The sequence below is a fragment of the Bos taurus genome, chromosome 11, assembly GCF_002263795.3.
Source record: "Bos taurus isolate L1 Dominette 01449 registration number 42190680 breed Hereford chromosome 11, ARS-UCD2.0, whole genome shotgun sequence".
Taxonomy (NCBI): domain Eukaryota; kingdom Metazoa; phylum Chordata; class Mammalia; order Artiodactyla; family Bovidae; genus Bos; species Bos taurus.
In genome coordinates, this window is record NC_037338.1 from 11,746,997 (window position 1) to 11,766,377 (window position 19,381).

A 19,381-nucleotide genomic window follows, 5' to 3' on the forward strand; every position below is an offset into this window, starting at 1 on the left:
CGTCTGTTCTCTTATGCTAATAGAAGCTTTCCTACCTAAGAGGTAAATCTTGTCCCTATAAAATTATTATAAAATGTCCTTCTATGTTTCCAACAATATTTGTTGTATATATTTTTTTTATTTTTCTTTTTTTTTTTTTTAATTTATTTTTTTTATTTTTATTTTTTTAAATTTTTTATTTTTAAACCTTACATAATTGTATTAATTTTGCCAAACATCAAAATGAACCCACCACAGGCACACATGTGCTCCCCATCCCGAACCCTCCTCCCTCCCCCCTCCCCACACCATCCCTCCGGGTCGTCCCAGCGCACCAGCCCCAAGCATCCAGCATCGTGCATTGAACCTTTTATTTTTAAACTTTACAATATTGTATTAGTTTTGCCAAATATCGAAATGAATCCGCCACAGGTATACCCGCATTCCCATCCTAAACCCTCCTCCCTCCTCCCTCCCCTACCCTCCCTCTGGGTCGTCCCAGTGCACCAGCCCCAAGCATCCAGTACCGTGCATCGAACCTGGACTGGCGACTCGTTTCATACATGATATTATACATGTTTCAATGCTAGTCTCCCAAATCTCCCCACCCTCTCCCTCTCCCACAGAGTCCATAAGACTGATCTATACATTGGTGTCTCTTTTGCAGTCTCGTACACAGGGTTATTGTTACCATCTTTCTAAATTCAAAATGGATTAAAGATCTAAACGTAAGACCAGAAACTATAAAACTCCTAGAGGAGAACATAGGTAAAACACTCTCCGACATACATCACAGCAGGATCCTCTATGACCCACCTCCCAGAATATTGGAAATAAAAGCAAAAATAAACAAATGGGACCTAATTAAACTTAAAAGCTTCTGTACAACAAAGGAAACTATTAGCAAGGTGAAAAGACAGCCTTCAGAATGGGAGAAAATAATAGCAAATGAAGCAACGGACAAACAACTAATCTCAAAAATATACAAGCAACTCCTACAGCTCAACTCCAGAAAAATAAATGACCCAATCAAAAAATGGGCCAAAGAACTAAATAGACATTTCTCCAAAGAAGACATACAGATGGCTAACAAACACATGAAAAGATGCTCAACATCACTCATTATCAGAAAAATGCAAATCAAAACCACTATGAGGTACCATTTCACGCCAGTCAGAATGGCTGCCATCCAAAAGTCTACAAGCAATAAATGCTGGAGAGGGTGTGGAGAAAAGGGAACTCTCTTACACTGTTGGTGGGAATGCAAACTAGTACAGCCACTATGGAGAACAGTGTGGAGATTCCTTAAAAAACTGGAAATAGAACTGCCTTATGATCCAGCAATCCCACTGCTGGGCATACACACTGAGGAAACCAGAAGGGAAAGAGACATGTATACCCCAATGTTCATCGCAGCACTGTTTATAATAGCCAGGACATGGAAGCAACCTAGATGCCCATCAGCAGATGAATGGATAAGAAAGCTGAGGTACATATACACAATGGAGTATTACTCAGCCATTAAAAAGAATACATTTGAATCAGTTCTAATGAGATGGATGAAACTGGAACCTATTATACAGAGTGAAGTACGCCAGAAAGAAAAACACCAATACAGTATTTGTTGTATATTAATATAGCCATTCAAACACTTGTATGGTTACATTTTGGGTGTATATTATTGTAGCTTTTACTTTAACCTGTTTGTATCTGTGACTCTAAAGTGGGTTTCTTGTGGGTAACATATAGTTGGATCATGCTTTTTAAATCTGTCTTTTGATTAGCAAGCTTATTAGCCCATTTGCATTTAATATAATTATTAATATGGTTGGGTTTTACTCTCTATTTTTCATGTCTTTTTTGTTCTTATTTATCTTTTACTCCTTTGTTGTATTAAATATTTTGTAGTATACTGTTTTAATTCTTCCATAAATTTTTGTGAAAAATTTATTTATTGTTTCTTTACTTAGACTGTGGTGGGTCTTCGTTGCTGTGCACAGCCTGTGCTGAGCACGGCTGCGGCGAGTGGGGACCACTCTTCATTGTGGTGCATGGGCTTCTCGCTGCGGTAGCCTCTCGTATGGGGTACAGGCTTCGGAGTTGTGGCACACGAGCTTAGTTGTTCCAGTGCATGTGGAATCTTCCCGGACCAGGGATAGAACCTGTGTCCTCTGCACTTGGAGGCAGAGTCTTAACCACTGGACCGCCAGGGAAGCACCGTAAATTTTTTAACAGTGTATTTTTTGAGTTGCTTGTTTTTTTAGAGGTTACTCTATGGATTATAATCTGCTTCTTCATTTGTCATAGACTATGTGTCATAGTCTATTTTAGGTCATTGCTGATATAGTTTTGATGTAGTATATAGAAGTAGTTTTGCTTCAACTTGGCTCCATTTCTTCCCTCTTCTTTAGTGCTATTATTGTTATTTATTTATTTAATTTTTTTTTATTCTCTGATCACCTTTATTACTTGAGGTTTAAAGAAAACCTTTTTTTTAACTTTTTTTTTAAATTTTATTTTATTTTAAAACTTTACATAATTGTATTATTTTTGCCAAATATAAAAATGAATCCGCCACAGGTATACATGTGTTCCCCATCCTGAACCCTCCTCCCTCCTCCCTCCCCATTACTCAGCCATTAAAAAGAATACATTTGAATCAGTTCTAATGAGGTGGATGAAACTGGAGCCTATTATACAGAGTGAAGTAAGCCAGAAGGAAAAACACCAATACAGTATACTAACGCATATATATGGAATTTAGAAAGATGGTAACAATAACCCAGTGTACGAGACAGCAAAAGAGACACTGATGTATTATTGTTATTTATATTTCATCTATATATTTTATAAAGCCAACAATGCAATATTATAATCATTGTTTTATAAATGTCTTTTATTGTATTAAAAGAAGAAAAGAGAAAAAACTATGTTCAGTTTTTTATATTCAGCAGATATTTATTGTTTCCTGTGTTCTTCTTCTTTCTTTTTTACTGAGAATTCAGTTTACTACTTGCTATCATTTCCTTTCTGACTTTTGTTAGTATTTCTTGTAAGGAAGATCTATTAACAAGGAATTATCTCAGTCTTTGTTTTTCCGGGAATATATTTCATTTTCATTTTTAAAGTTTAGTCATCAGCTAATGATTGGTCCTGGGTGCTCTAAGAAACTTGAGCCAATAAAAGTATCTACCCTTTGTCAGTGGATTTGTTTGTGGATTAGGGACTTCAGTAAAAATTCAGGCAGTTTTCAACTTTGCTGAGCTTTTATTTCCTTCTCCTGGGTGCAAGTCCAGTGCTGTGTGTGGTGCTTAGGCCCTTTTAGGTGTTACTTGTGTTTGTGCACAGCCTCTGGGTCAGCCAGTGATATGCAGAGAGCTGTCAGGTTATTCGTATTGCTGAAGCCTGGCTTGGAGAATTTTGAGCATTACTTTACTAGCGTGTGAGATGAGTGCAATTGTGCAGTAGTTTGAGCATTCTTTGGCATTGCCTTTCTTTGGGATTGGAATGAAAACTGACCTTTTCCAGTCCCGTGGCCACTGCTGAGTTTTCCAAATTTGCTGACATATTGAGTGCAGCACTTTCATAGCATCATCTTTTAGGATTTGAAATAGCTCCACTGGAATTCCATCACCTCCACTAGCTTTGTTCATAGTGATGCTTTCTAAGGCCCACTTGACTTGACATTCCAGGATGTCTGGCTCTAGATGAGTGATCACACCATCGTGATTATCAGGGTCAAAATTCTCCCAGCCAGGCTTCAGCAATATGTGAACTGTGAACTTCCAGATATTCAAGCTGGTCTTAGAAAAGGCAGAGGAACCAGAGATCAAATTGCCAACATCTGCTGGATCATTGAAAAAGCAATAGAGTTCCAGAAAAACATCTATTTCTGCTTTATTGACTATGCCAAAGCCTTTGACTGTGTGGATCACAATAAACTGTGGAAAATTCTTCAAGAGATGGGCATACCAGACCACCTGACCTGCCTCTTGAGAAACCTGTATACAGGTCAGGAAGCAACAGTTAGAACTGGATATGGAACAACAGACCAGTTCCAAATAGGAAAAGGAGTACATCAAGGCTGTATATTGTCACCCTGCTTATTTAACTTATATGCAGAGTACATCATGAGAAACGCTGGACTGGAAGAAGCACAAGCTGGAATCAAGATTGCTGGGGGAAATATCAATAACCTCAGATACACAGATGACACCACCCTTATGGCAGAAAGTGAAGAAGAACTAAAGAACCTCTTGATGAAAGTGAAAGAGATGAGTGAAAACGTTGGCTTACAGCTCAACATTCAGAAAACTAAGACCATGGCATCCAGTCCCATCACTTCATGGGAAATAGATGGAGAAACAGTGGAAACAGTGGCTGACTTTATTTTTCTGGGCTCCCAAATCACTGCAGATGGTGACTGCAGCCATGAAATTAAAAGATGCTTACTCCTTGGAAGGAAAGTTATGACCAACCTAGATAGCATATTCAAAAGCAGAGACATTACTTCATCAACAAAAGTCCGTCTAGTCAAGGCTATGGTTTTTCCTGTGGTCATGTATGGATGTGAGAGTTGGATTATAAAGAAAGCTGAGCACCAAAGAATTGATGCTTTTGAGCTGTGGTGTTGGAGAAGACTCTTGCGAGTCCCTTGGACTGCAAGGAGATCCACTCAGTCCATCCTAAAGGAGATCAGTCCTGGGTTTTCTTTGGAAGGACTGATGTTGAAGCTGAAACTCCAATACTTTGGCTACCTTATGTGAAGAGCTGACTCATTTAAACAGACCCTGATGCTGGGAAAGACTGAGGGCAGGAGGAGAAGGGGACAACAGAGGATGAGATGGTTGGAATGCATCACCAACTCAATGGACATGCTGCTTCTGCTAAGTGCTTCAGTTGTGTCCACCTCTGTGCGACCCCATAGATGGCAGCCCATCAGGCTCCCCCGTCCCTGGGGTTCTCTAGGCAAGAACACTGGAGTGGGTTGCCATTTCTTTCTCCAATGCATGAAAGTGAAAAGTCAAAGTGAAGCTGCTCAGTCGTGTCCGACTCTTAGCGACCCCATGGACTGTAGCCTACCAGACTCCTCCATCCATGGGATTTTCCAGGCAATAGTACTGAAGTGGTGTGCCATCGCCTTCTCTGCAATGGACATGAGTTTGGGTAAACTCTGGGAGTTGGTGATGGACAGGGAGGCCTGGCGTGCTGCGGTTCATGGGGTCGCAAAAAGTCGGACACGACTGAGCAACTGAACTGACCTGATTAGGTTATTCTGTGGGTCTCTTATTTCTTACTTCCTTGTTAAGTTTTTGATTAGTCCTCTAGTCAGCACTTTGTCCCAACCAAGATGAACATCAGGCCAGTAGATTTGGAAGCTCCCACCTCCTTTTTGTAACTGAGTTTGCTACTTTTCCTAACAGCACTAGTCAGTATAGGATTTTCATCCTCTGCTCCAAATCATGTCAACCCCTAATGGCAGAGAAGTTGCTCATTTTCCTGACAAGTTGTAACCAGGGATATGATGAGGGAAGGTGAAGAGGATGATGGAGGTAGCTCCAGGCAAGAACACCATTAAGTCCCTCTTTGTTTATCAGTTTTCATGAATAAACCCTTCTCAAGCTATTGTTCTACTTTCCAGAGTCCTTTCTAATTTCCAGTCCTGAAATGGCTGTTTGCAAAGTTTTATCCAGTTTATATTTGCTTTTTGAGTAAAAGATTTGCTAAGTTCTTCTGTGTGCCACAGTTGAAAGTCTGTCCTTGGGATGATTTTTATGGCACTGATAGGATCATTTTGTATTTCTCTTTATTTTCGCTCTCTTTTTTTAATCTCCTAGCTGTGGCCTTTATTCTTTATGTAATGAATTTCATTGGTGGATTTTCTATGTTTTCTCTATTCTTGGGATAAAATATTTTTTGATTATAATTTATTAAATCCTATAATACATATATTAGTTTTTAATAATTTGATATTTATTTTTCCATTGATGTTTTTATTGAAACAGTCCTGCATTTGTCTTAATGTAAGTGAAAACTAATTCAGGCTAGAAATTTTCCCTGAAGAATATATCTGTGGCCCTAAAGAAGACTAAATTGACCTAAAGGTGATGCAATTCCTTTTATAGGCATTATCCTGCACTGAAAACTCTGGAACATCTAGAGCATACCTATCTTCCTCAAGTAAGCCATTATCGATTCTGCAAGGTGATGGTGGACAATATCCCCAAGCTTCGAGAAGAAATTAAGGATGTGTCTATGTCCGATCTGAAAGACTTTCTGGAGAGTATCCGCAAACATTCAGACAAAATTGGAGAGACTGCCATGAAGCAAGTAGGTCTGGGGTTTATGATAGGTTGGCCAGTGACTTTGCAAGTATTCTATTACATAGATTTCTTTTTGCTAAGTGTCTTAATTGTTTCTTGTCATTTTAGGGAAGTCCTTCATCTTTATGGGAACACGTGGTTTTAAAATATTTTTTATTTTCTTAACAGAGCAGTGAATTATTTACTAGTATATTGTTTTGCTCTGTAAATGCTCAGTAAATATTAATTGGCTGTTATGGCTTATACTGTTGTTTTGAAGAGGTTTTTCTATTTTTTGAATACTTTTCTAGACTTTGGGTATGATTCATAGCCCAGGGTTTCAAAAAGTACTACTTATAGTTAATGAGCTAAATTGTGCTGCATATACTTCTGATTGATTATTTACTGTGCAAGCAAAATGTTATATATGAGTATTTCTGTAATTGTTATTTCATGTATCAGGGATATCGATGAAAAAAGGCCTGTTGGAAATGGTGTGATTTATGATCATAGAAAGGAACTCACTTATAACTCATTAAAAAGTAACAAAGTATTTAGATTTTTTCTTTCAGTATCTTCATCTCTAATTTATGAAAGTCACACAGAACATCCAGAAGTACTTTGTTGTTATGAATAAAGAACAGTAGTCATTTGCAGTATTATTTGCTCTTTGAAACTTAAGTCATGCTGATTTTATTAAAATTTCTCAGGATACCTTGATGTAACCTACAATGATAGGTAGTAGATTCATTTTATTATGGGAAGTCTTTTTTGGTTCTATAAACAACTATGTTCTTGAATAAGTCATTTGTAGTTTGCATCATTCTGTGAGGAAGAAGGGAGTAGGTCATATTTTGGGTCAGATTTTTGGTCTCAGCTATTCTTTTAGGTATTTGATTCTGTAAAAGAGATCTGCCTGTTGGAAATCCCTTTCCTAAGAGAATACAGATATTCTTTTCTCCTTTCTCCTTTAAAATATTTTTATTATTATACTTTGCAAAGTGCAAAATTTAAAACTAGTTGATAAACTTTGATGGAAATAATCATATCATGTCTTTTTTTTTTTAAGTGATGTATAAAAAATTAATCATTGGAAATATACTTTTGCTTTGCTGTGTATATTTTGAGTACAGGAATGAAAGTATCTTGTAAGGCAAGTCTTTATTGTGGTTGAAAATTTTTTACTAACCTTTCAAAATATTGAAAAGTAGAGTTGCTTTTTTCGGCCTTTGCTTGAGAAATTACTTCGGTTTTGAAGTAAAAGACAAGATTCCATGAAAAGTATTATTATTTCATTTAATGAGATTTTCTGTCTCTCTCCCTAGTTATTTGAAGAAATTATGGCCTAGGGCAGGGAAGTGATTTGCTCAAGTTCAGTTTATAAAGGTCAGATCCTGTAGTATAGAATTCAAATTAGATTGAGATGAATTTATCTGCTGTGTCATTCAGTCTGTGTAAACTGTTAGCTGTTGGCTGTATTTTTGTCATTTAAAGAAATGGTGATGAAATCTTTTGTGAATTCAGGACTTTTTAATTAATTGATAACCCTTTATTCCTCCTATAATATTTTTCATCTCAAGTATAGCTCTTATTGCATCTATTACTATCTTATGCTATAAGATCCTTGAGTAAGGATATCTTACACATTTTAAAATCTTCTGTAGTCCCTAAAAAGTAAGGAAAGTGGGAGGGAGAGAAACTACCACATACCCGCATACTTTGTACGTATAGGTGTTCAATAAATATTTGTTTGAATTCATGGATGTTGGATTAAAAGGGAGAGGTTATGGTTTATTTCTCTCTTATGTCAAGTCCAAAATGATGTTTCTGATTTGTGATGGTTTTCTTTGCAATGGAGATTTAAGAAATGTCTCCATTATATGGCTCTGTCATATTTAATATGGTTTTGAAGCTTGCTGCAGAAGGGGAAAGACCAAAGAGTACTGGATGTGGTAGGGTTTTTTTTTTTTTTTTTTTTTTAAGAAGCTTATTTATTTTGTTCTTAGCACACATTTTATTATTTATTTATCTTTTTGTCTGTTTCTTTGGCTGTTCCCTGTGGCATATGGGATCTTAGTTCCCTGACCAGGGATCAAACCCATGTTTTTAAGTTCTGGCCAATGAAATCAGTGTCGTAGTGATGATGTGTCACCTCCATGCCTAGCCCAAAAACCCGACCACAGGGTCTTCCCTGGTGGTCTAGTGGTTAATATTCTGTACTTCCAGTGCAACGGATGAGGGTTTGATCCCTGGTCAGGGAACTAAGATCCCATATGCCACAGGGAACAGCCAAAGAAACAGACAAAAAGATAAATAAATAATAAAATGTGTGCTAAGAACAAAATAAACAAGCTTCTTAAACAAAACAAAACAAAACCCTGCTTCTGCTAAGTCGCTTCAGTCGTGTCCGACTCTGTGCGACCCCATAGATGGCAGCCCACCAGGCTCCCCTGTCCCTGGGATTCTCCAGGCAAGAACACTGGAGTGGGTTGCCATTTCCTTCTCCAGTGCATGAAAGTGAAAAGTGAAAGTCAAGTCACTCAGTCGTGTCTGACTCTTCGCGACCCCATGGACTGCAGCCTACCAGGCTCCTCTATCCATGGGATTTTCCAGGCAAGAGTACTGGAGTGGGGTGCCATTGCCTTCTCCTTGAAGAGATCTCTAGTCTTTCCCATTCTATTGTTTTCCTCTATTTCTTTGCATTGATCGCTGAGGAAGGCTTTCTTATCTCTCCTTACTATTCTTTGGAACTCTGCATTCAGATGCTTATATCTTTCCTTTTCTCCTTCGCTTTTCACTTCTCTTCTTTAATGTTCTGAACAAAGATTTATTTAGTCCAGATTTGTGGGTTTTTGGCATTATAGTTACCTCACAACTTAGTAGACCTCTGATCTGTTTGTTTCCAGTAGGTTCTGTTTAGATAGTGTACCCAGTGTTCTTTTCTAAATATAATTTTCAGGAATGATTTTTTCCTTCTTCCCTGTTTGGAGAGGTAGTGGAATTGGGAGAGAATAACTCTTGCCTCATGTCTTTTTTCTTATTTTAATGGCCCTACTTGGAGGCCATTGGAAATAATGAGTAAGAAAACCATACCTGAATCTAATTTTTGCCTCAGAATTAAGTTCAACAAGTTTTTCTTTAGACTTAATTGCTCAAACTTTTACCTTCTTTTTCTTTTACTGTTTGGAATCTGTATGTGATCAGCTTTCTGACCCTCTGAGGCCCAAGTTTCTGGGCTCAGAAATATGGCCCAAATATTAGTTTGCAAATTAGGAAATTCTGTGCTCATCTCTTTTGTGTAAAACTTTGCTAAAAGCAGAAAGTAAATGCCAAGATACACTATAACTCTCTACATTCACTTATAGAGCTACAGGCCCAGTAGCCACGTGGTATGCCTTTTCATTTATTACTGGTTCCCGTTTTACCAGTTTTTTTTTTTTTTCCCCCCACAATATCATAGGGCTCTTCAGGCTTTTGACTTGCTTGCTAAATGTATATATTCTTAAAGCCTACTGCCTGATCTCTAAACTGATGCCATTTATTTTAGGCTTTTTTGTTATTTTTTGTTATCAACACCATTCTTCCAACTCTAGTGATTGTTTCTTTAAATAATGCTACCTCTTATAATAGTTAAGCTCTAAAATCTCACCCTAGAAATTCTATGTTTTTGCTTAGGTGAAGTCTTCAATGGATATTCCTGGTGGGGTAGCTCTTCTTCAAGTGACTATGAAGGGATCTAGGACTTGTGGCTCTGTCACTTCACCATGTGACTTTCAGTGTTATAGCAGTAGGGAAAGGAGTAACAGCATTAGGGACTTTTTTTTTTTTTTTTTTCATTGACCAACTTGTGAGTGATACATATGACTGCTGCCAACATTACTTTGGCTGAAGCTCACACACTGCAAGTGAGGATTGGAAATACAGTTTATCTGTATGACTGGGAGAAAGAAGAGTTTCGGTGAATAGCTAGCTACTCTGCTACAACCTACTATTACATAGCCTAGAAAAATACATATCTCCATGTTTTTTTCCTTTTTTCTTCACAGTTTCATCTCTTTAACATTTCTCCCCTGTATGTTTGCCTTATAATTTACTGACCCAGTTTTTAGCATTGTCTGTGCCACTAATCATCGTTTTTAGTTCAACAACTGCAGTTTTGGCCTTAAAAATATGTTCTTGTCCTTTAAAGAAAAATTTAAGTGGCCTTCTTCAGAATTATACAAGAAAACAGATTTGAAAGTATCAATTTTGATAGTTGGTCTAGGTGCTTCTAGCAATTATGTAGTACATTATGCTTTTTCTTGGTGGACATCTCCCTTTTTCTTATTCTACTTACCCTATCCTGAGTTGCTGCATTGATCCATGGTTGAACTTTGTCCTTTGTAAAATGAAATGTTGGAGGCAGTTGGTAGACTGGCTTCTCTTTGGGATATACCATTTAAGCCACCAGAAGGACTCCACCAAATTGGGGTTTAATGAGCAAAGTAGGCTCCAGACTTTTATCTGAGATTATAATCTCAAAGTGTTTGTTCAATTTTGTCAAGATATACGATGCAAAAATTATGATTTGAGGCTGATGAAAAAATGCCATTTGAGGGATATGTAGTTTTATTCATTTTTCTGTATTCCAACTATTATATTGTTTCTGGATAAAGCTTTATCTGTAGGAAGATCTTTGCTTTGGTTTCAAGTGGTAGGCAAAATTCTGAGATAGTCCGCAGAATTCCTGCCCCCTGGTCTGTACACCCTGTAAAATATTCTCCCTTGAGTGTGTGAGCCTAGTGTATAAGGTGAGCACCTTTAAAAGAAGGTCTAGAAGTACAGTCAAATGTCCATATAGTCAAAGCTGTGGTTTTTCCAGTAGTCATGTGTGGATGTGAGAGTTGGACCATAAAGAAAGCTGAGCATGGAAGAATTCATGCTTTTGAACTGTAGTGTTGGACAAGACTCTTGAGCGTCCCTTAAACTGTAAGGAGATCAAACCAGTCAATCCTAAAGGAAATCAGTCCTGTATATCAGAAGGACTGATGCTGATTCTGAAGCTCCAGTACTTTGGCTACGTGATGCAAAGAACTGACTCAGTGGAAAAGGCCCTGATGCTGGGAAAGATTGAAGGCAGGAGGAGAAGGGGATGACAGAGGATGAGATGGTTGGATGGCATCATCGACGTGATGGACATGAGTTTGAGCAAGTTCTGGGAGTTAGTGATGGACAGGGAAGCCTGGTGTACTGCAGTCCATGGGGTCACAAAGAGTTGGACACAACTGAGCAGCTGAACTGAACTGACAGGTTAGATACAGAAATTAGATTAAAAACTGCATCTGATGCTTAACTGTTGATCTTGAAGAAACAGATTGCCATGTTTTGGAGAGGGCCATGTGGCAGGAAATTGTAGGCCGCCATGAGTTGCTGAGAGCTATCCCCAGCCACCGGCTAGCAAGAAAATGGGGACCTGAGTTCTACGACCACAAGGAACTGAATTCTGGCAACAGTATGAGAAATTGGCTAATAATCATGTTTAGGGTCACTTGAGAGTCCCTTGGACTGCAAGGAGATCCAACCAGTCCATTCTGAAGGAGATCAGCCCTGGGATTTCTTTGGAAGGAATGATGCTAAAGCTGAAACTCCAGTACTTTGGCCACCTCATGTGAAGAGTTGACTCATTGGAAAAGACTCTGATGCTTGGAGGGATTGGAGGAAGGAGCAGAAGGGGACGACAGAGGATGAGATGGCTGGATGGCATCACCAACTCGATGGATGTGAGTCTGAGTGAAGTCCGGGAGTTGGTGATGGACAGGGAGGCCTGGCGTGCTGCGATTCATGGGGTCACAAAGTGTCGGACACGACTAAGCGACTGAACTGAACTGATAAGTATGAAACTGTTAGGGGAAGCACACTGACTAAACTGCCCACCCTGGCCAGGCTCTATAGTAACCATTGGCATGAGTTATTTTACAGTAGGAAGTCCTGGTAAGGAACACAGACTTAATAAGCCACCACCAACTGTAAGAGTTTGGGAAAGGTCAAAAGGAAATGTAAACGTGTCCTACCACCTTCCAGAAATCCTTCTCAGTGACATCCATCTTGGCACAAGGTGTGCACCACCAGGAAGGACCCTGAGTCAGAGTGACTGGCCAGAGACAACCTGGAAACTAACCTGATCGCCTTAAAACCTGAGGCTGCGAACCGTGTGGCAGAGCAGTTCTGTTGGGTTCCCTTACCTTCCTTCTCTCTGCCCAGTTTCCCCTTCCCAATAAAGTCTCTTGCTTTGTTAGCACGTGTGTCTCCTTGGACAGTTCACTTCTGAGTATTAGACAAGAGCCCAGTCTTGGGCCCGGGAAGAGTTTCCCCTTCCTGCAACAAAACCTAGAATAGAAGTTCAATCATATACTGGAATCTGAGGAGGAATTTTAAAAGTGTTCATTCTACTGTTTATTGCCATTTTGAATTTTTATTTAAGTAGTTTTATTAAAAAAGCAAAACCAAAAAACCCACGTTCATCTTCCTGTATATCTCTTAACATGAATTGGCTTGAAAGCATTTAATGGAGCCTCCTGTGAGTTCTGCCACAAGAAGTAGAGCCATCTTTAAAGCAAGTAGAAAAACCTTCCCTTTTGTCCTGTCCCATTTTCTGTGTTGATATTCTTACAGTGTGCTTCCAGAATACTGTGTATGTCTTATTTTGGAATAATCAATTTAGCTTGACCTGAGTTTATGAAAAATGTCTAAAGTATTTCTTTGTTAATTGTATACTGTTTTTTAGTTTTCTTTATGAAATTGATTTCTGTAATTCACTTGTTATGGAATTTGTGCAGGAGGGAAGTTCTGTATTTGTTATTTTGATTAGTTTGCCTTAGGCTTTGTGGGACTAAATAACATTTGTAACATAAACATTCTTGGCTAGGTTGATTTCTATGTGAAGTCCTTTAACAAAAGGAAGAATTTATTTACTTTTAAAATTCTAACTTGGCTTTGCCAAATTATATGGGTTATATAACTGATGCTTAGAAAAGGAACTGGTTGCTCATAAAAGAAATTGAAGGCTCCCAGGCATTCTTCCTTTAGTAATTAGTTTTAAAGAAACTGATCCTTGGGTAAGATTAGTTTTCATCATGGCTCTTTCCATGGTCTTCTGAAGTGGCCCAGTGGTAAAGAATCTGCCTGCAATGCAAGAGACTTGAGTTCAATCCCTGGGTAGGAAAGATCCCCTGGAGAAGGAAATGGCAACCCACTCCAGTATTCTTGCCTGGGAAATCCCATGGACAGAGGAGCCCAGCAGGCTGCAGTCTCCATGGGGTCTCAAATAATTGGACATGACTACGCGACTGAGCACACTCATTCACACAATTCTTTCAGCCTTTGACTTTCTTTGGTTAAATCTTGGCTATAGCAAAATGAGCTCTTTTGTTTATTGTGTAGAACATCTTTTGATTTAGATCAGGCATGGTACTACCAGCTGAGTTCATGTAGGCCACGTAATGCCTGCCGAGTAAAAGCAGTATTGCCATTGAAACCTCTTTTGTGCTGGGTGCTCTGCAAAACTTCCACAGAATATGGCCTTTGGAGTCAAAGAAGTTGATGCTCACTTGGTTTGGTGTTCCTGGATTTATGTTTATTCTCTTTTCTTCTTGATTTTGATATTTATGTATTTGTGCAATTTCTTGCTCCTTATTCTTTGATAATACAGATGGCCTTAGGGTAGGGCAGGGGAATATGGATCTGTAAAACAGGGATTCTTGAAGTCGGAACCAATCGGAGTAGCTTATGCTAGATCGTACAGTGTTAGAATCTGAAGAGGATAGTAGGCAGTTAAGTTTACTGTTCAGTAATGATAATTAACAGAATAGACTTTGCAGTTTGGGTTAGACTCCTAGATTTTCCATTTGCTAGCTGGATGACAACCTGCAATTTACTAAACAAAACATTCAGTCTTCACAGCTCTATAGTTAGAATTTTTAATCTTCTCTTCAAAGATGTGGAAACGTTTAGGGAAATCAAGGACTTAGATTAGTCCTACGCTTATAATATATGTTAAATTAAAAAGAAAGAACCATCCTAGATGAATGGTGAATATAAATAGATTCTAAGAGTATGGAGAAGAAGAAGATAAACTTGATGATTGAAATACTTTAAATTTTATTCCTAAAATTCAGTTTTCTGTCACAATTGTCAGCCTTGAATTAGATATCAGTTTTAAACATTTTCCTCCTTCCCATAAAAATTATTTCTATTATGTATACTTTAAAATATTTTGCACCTGATTTCAGTTAAAAAGATGAATGTTAAATTTAAAAGGGCAGTGACTCGATTCATGTTGCATGAAAGAACATACAGAATTTATTTCTTAAATCTGAGGACAATATTGAGGCTTGGTTTTGAGTTTTCTTCAGGATAAAAAGGAAACTATGGTGTGTGTATGTGTAAATATAATAAATGTATTATTTATTTGCCTTGACTAAGCAAAGCATGCTAGCTTATTAGAAATTTTTCTGTTATCAAAGGCAAATTGTCATATGGGTTCTCAATATAATTTGTAAACATGGCCTCATACTGTGCTCATACTAAATAGACCATTACTTTAGAGAAACAGCAGCTATTGCAATATTTACACCATCTCTCACAAATATGCTACATATATACATATTTATATATGCACATGTATATGTTTCAGTTATTTTAAGATTGAATTCTTTTGAAAATATTCCTTTTACTGAGTCTTGGCTTATACTGTAGAGCAGTAATACTTAATTTAAAACTGTATGGTATCATAAGAATAAACTGCTGAGTAGAATAGAAATACAAAAATTGACCCGAATATATAGTATACGAATTTAATAAGTGATAAAGGTAGTGTTAGAGGCATAGACACAAACAAATTAGCATTATGCCATTAAGTTGTAAAGTAAATTTCCTCAGTAAGCCTTATAGGCAGAAAGGTCAGCACAGTGCACAAAAATACCATCTTCCTGTCATTTTATGAAGGAATCTGATGGGTTCTACTTTGCACTGCAAGCAACAGCATACGCCTCAGGAGAAGGACTCCGCTCTTGTATTATTGATAGGGAAGCTGAGAGAGGGGGAGGAACGTCTAGTCAATATGTTGGATCCTTGTTGGTCAGAGAAATGATTTGGTTAGGGGAATTCTCTTATCAATGCCACTTATATTGGCTAAAGAGACCTCGTCTTCAGATGAACTTACTCAGTCTACTGAACTAGTTCATTGCTAAGCTTTGAGAATGGGAAAGGTAGAGAGTTACTCGGGCCTCCAAGGTAGCATCTCATAGCAGGAAGGAATGCCATCAGTGTAATTGCTGCTTTACTTATCTGTCTTCCCAAACAGCTTATGGTCTCTCTAAGGATAGGGGTAGGTTTTTTAGCTTTGTATCTTCAGCACCTTTATAGCATAGTGCTTGGTCATAGTAGATAGTTAATAAATCAATTAATTACTCTTAATTATGTATTTAATTAAATTTAATGTACCTACACCTTAACATTTTTCAGGAACGCTACCCTTTTTGATGGTCTAAGGTATATTCTCTTATTTCAATTATATTCTGAACTATATGAAAATACCTAAAGTTGCTCTTTGAATGGATTTTGAAACTATCTGAAAGTTCCCTGGAGGTGCTATAAAGTGATCAAATTAACTTCTTAATAAAGATGGTGTGTTGAACACATACATTTCTGTCTTCTGCCTCTCATAAAAACAACAGCTAAGGAAATTTTTTTAAAAAAAGCACAAGCTGTCAAACAAAGAATGTAGAAGAGAAGGTGACAGCACATTTTTTGGAAATTGCAAAGTAAAAGATGTGTGAAAAGTGTCCTAGCATATCCAAGAAAACTCAGTCCTGAATTGGTAGTAGAAGAAAGTGAGAACAATCTAGTTTTAGGGTTTTGCAGAACCTCTATGTTTAAGAAATTGCTGGCCTCAAGGAAAGGGGGGTAAAATTGATGCCCAAAAAGAAAGATTGGTTGAATGTCTATTTAAGAACCAGTTAGACGAACCATTGGTTGAGTGTCTGTTTCAGAATCAATTAGGATTCCTTCCTCAGCTTTTCTTGCCAGTTAACTACCTGATCCCAACTCTAGCAGAAGACCAGAGAACAATAGACACAAACTGAAAACAGTGAGTTTATATCCTAAATATTGAGATTTATCCTAAATCTCACAGCCCTCTTTTCTGATTTAGTTTCCAGAACCAGACTTACACCCTTCAGGTGTGAGACTGGAAGATAATCTGAATACTCTGAATAATATAATTAGCCCAAGAGAAGTGTCCTAAAGATATGTCCACTGGGTAGTCACCAATAAAAAGAGCAAGTCAGATCACTTTGAAGGTCACAGTTGATTAGACTAATGTACAGCCAGAGAAATTGCAGTTAGCTTTTTAGTTTCCCAAATTAAAATTTGAGCAGATGGCTAAGGATCACCAGATACTTGAAAAAAGATTCTAACATGAAAATAGAGTCAGAACAAATGTGTACAAAGAAGCAGCATGAAGAAGAAAGAGACTATGCAAGAAGAGGAAAACCTAAAAGGCAAAACGAAACAAACTATCATCAGTAGCATTAGAAAGATAAGAGAAAGTAAATTACATGGTAGAAGCAAGATCAGAATGCTACATAAAAGAAGAGCAGAGAACAAGAAGAATGTTTAAAAATTAAAAATATGGCAGCTGAAAACATTTAAAGGAGGGTTTGGAAAATAAAGTTGAAAAAGTCTTTTAGAGAGAAGAGGTAAAAGAATATTAGGGAGTCAGTCCAGGAGATCTAAAATAGCATTTGAATACTAGATATTTTAGAAAAAGGAAGCAAAAAAGAAGGGAAGGAATTCATCATAGAAATAATGCAGGAAATTTCCCCAAATTCTATTAATAAGACACAAACAAGCAGATTAAAGGACCCACCAAGTATCCAACAAAAAGGATGAAAGTAGACTTACATCAAGGCATATTGTAAAATTTCAGAAACCAGAGGACGAAGTGAAAGTTGTAGGTGTCTTTAGAGATTATAGGCAGTATCCTACATGGCTGTGAATTGCATTCATACAGTTATAATAATTAAATGCAAATGCTAAAAGTTAACATATCTAATTAATCCATTGATTTATCTCTGTGGTAGAGGGATAGGTGAATGGACACTGCCCAGATATGTGGTACTGGTGTGTTAAGAACGTGAAAGAGACCTAAACCCCCTTCTTCCTTGGTGGAAAGTCAATAGATAATGCTTAAAACTAAACCATAGTAGCCAAGAGGTAGAAACAACCCAACTGTCCATTCCATTGACAGATGGATAGAAAAGCAAAAAACGGGTGGAATATTATTTCACCTTAAAAAGGGAAATTTTGACACATGCTACAACATGGATGAACCTTGAAGACATTATGCTAAGTGAAATAAGCCAGGCATGAATGCACAAATACTGTTTAGTTCCACTTAGCTGAGGTTCCTGAACCAGTCAAATTCATACAGACAGAAAGTAGAATGATGGTTTCCAGGGCTTAGTAATAAAGGGAATAAGGAGTTAGTATTTAATGGGTACAGAGTTTCAGCTGGGGAAGATGAAGAGTTTCTGAAGATGGTGGTAGTGATGGTTGTACAACAATGTGAATGTACTTAATATCACAGAACTATACAATTAAAAATGGTTAAAATGGAAAATTCTATGTCATGAATCTTACCACAATGAAAAAGAATCTAAAGAAACAGGCAGTAGCACACACAAGCATGGTATATAGAGATAAAGAGTGGTTGCTTCTGGGGACCAGGATTTGGGGGATAGAGGAGAGGAGAAAGCAGTTGTTTTTCATAATAAGTCTTTGTGTATAATTTATGCATAGATTTGCATATATAACTTAGATAAGATATATTGGAAAAAAAAAGAACAGAAACTTAAGTCAGGTTTGGTATATGTGTGTAATAGATAGGATTTGTTGGTGGACTGGATTTGAGATAGAAAGTGTTATGACTGTCAGGTACAAAGGAAGTATTCTCTTATATAAGGGATTATTTATACTTATTTATGGCATTATTGATTTTCCTTTCTGCTTTGTGTGGGTAACTGAGGAGTCTTCAGAATCATAGCTGTAGCAAGATGGAAAAGGAATTATGTGTTAGATGTAAATTAAATGATTCCATTCAATTCTCTGTTGTATTGTGTGCCTTATTAAAGAAGTGAACAGATAAGTCTGATATAATGGACAATAAAGCAAGTGTTTTTTTTAATAATATAAAAATCTTAAAAGTGATGATTGTTGTTGAGTTGCTATGTTGTTTCTGACTCTTTGCTTCCCCATGAACTTCAGTGATGATAAAGATGGCAAATTTGTGATCACCAGAATGATCTCTTCCCCTTGCCTTGAATTCTTAAGATAAACATTAACCCTTGTTCAGAAGAGAATATGAGGTCTTCAGCACTCCCCTTTGGTTACAAAATGTTACACTACCATACCCCTGCCACTATTGCAGGCTCACACACATTTCATACTTGGTTATGTGTTCTGATGAGTGAAGAGTCCCTATGCTGCTGCAGGAAAAGATGGGGAAAGAGGGAATTAAGAGGGCAGTGAGGGAAAATATTTCTGATAAGTTAGTGTACAATAATTTGGCTTGGCCTCAGAGTCTTGTGGGAGAGAGCCAGTAGCCTCATTATTATCAATATTTCATTGGGAAACTTAACTTTCTGCTAAATTTAAGATAAAGGAGAATGACCTACACTGTGAAGTTTTTCTTGGAGGGTTTATACAGTAACTGAACTTCATTCCATTACAGTGCTCATAGGATTTCCTACAGCTTCCAAGTATCGTGAATAATTGTGCCGCACTGTGTGGAAATGAAATTCAGATCATTGAACTCACTTTTGAATTGAGCTTGAGACCAGTCCTTTATATCTAAGTTATGAGGTAGAAAAATTGATTTCATTGACATAAATAAGATGCTTGCTGTTTGTGTTTTTATTATATAATTTAACCTCTGAAACATGCAAGGATATGAAAAGTTATTTAAAATGATGCCTTAATTATAATACAAAAATATACAGCTGTTAAATATTACTATACAGGGGGTCAAGAACGACCACTTTATTATCTTTATTGTCAGATTA

The 19,381-nt window shown here is 37.4% G+C and overlaps 1 protein-coding gene across 5 annotated transcripts in view; it reads left to right on the top strand.

The window, feature by feature from the left end:
* EXOC6B (exocyst complex component 6B) overlaps window positions 1–19,381 on the top strand; it is a 721,824-nt gene that overhangs the window by 121,221 nt on the left and 581,222 nt on the right. For all 5 annotated transcript variants that reach the window (XM_005212511.5, XM_024999183.2, XM_059891507.1 and 2 more), the window contains exon 6: window positions 6,105–6,309. In XM_005212511.5, coding sequence (XP_005212568.1) covers window positions 6,105–6,309 — 205 coding nt within the window. The remainder of the gene's footprint in view (window positions 1–6,104; window positions 6,310–19,381) is intronic.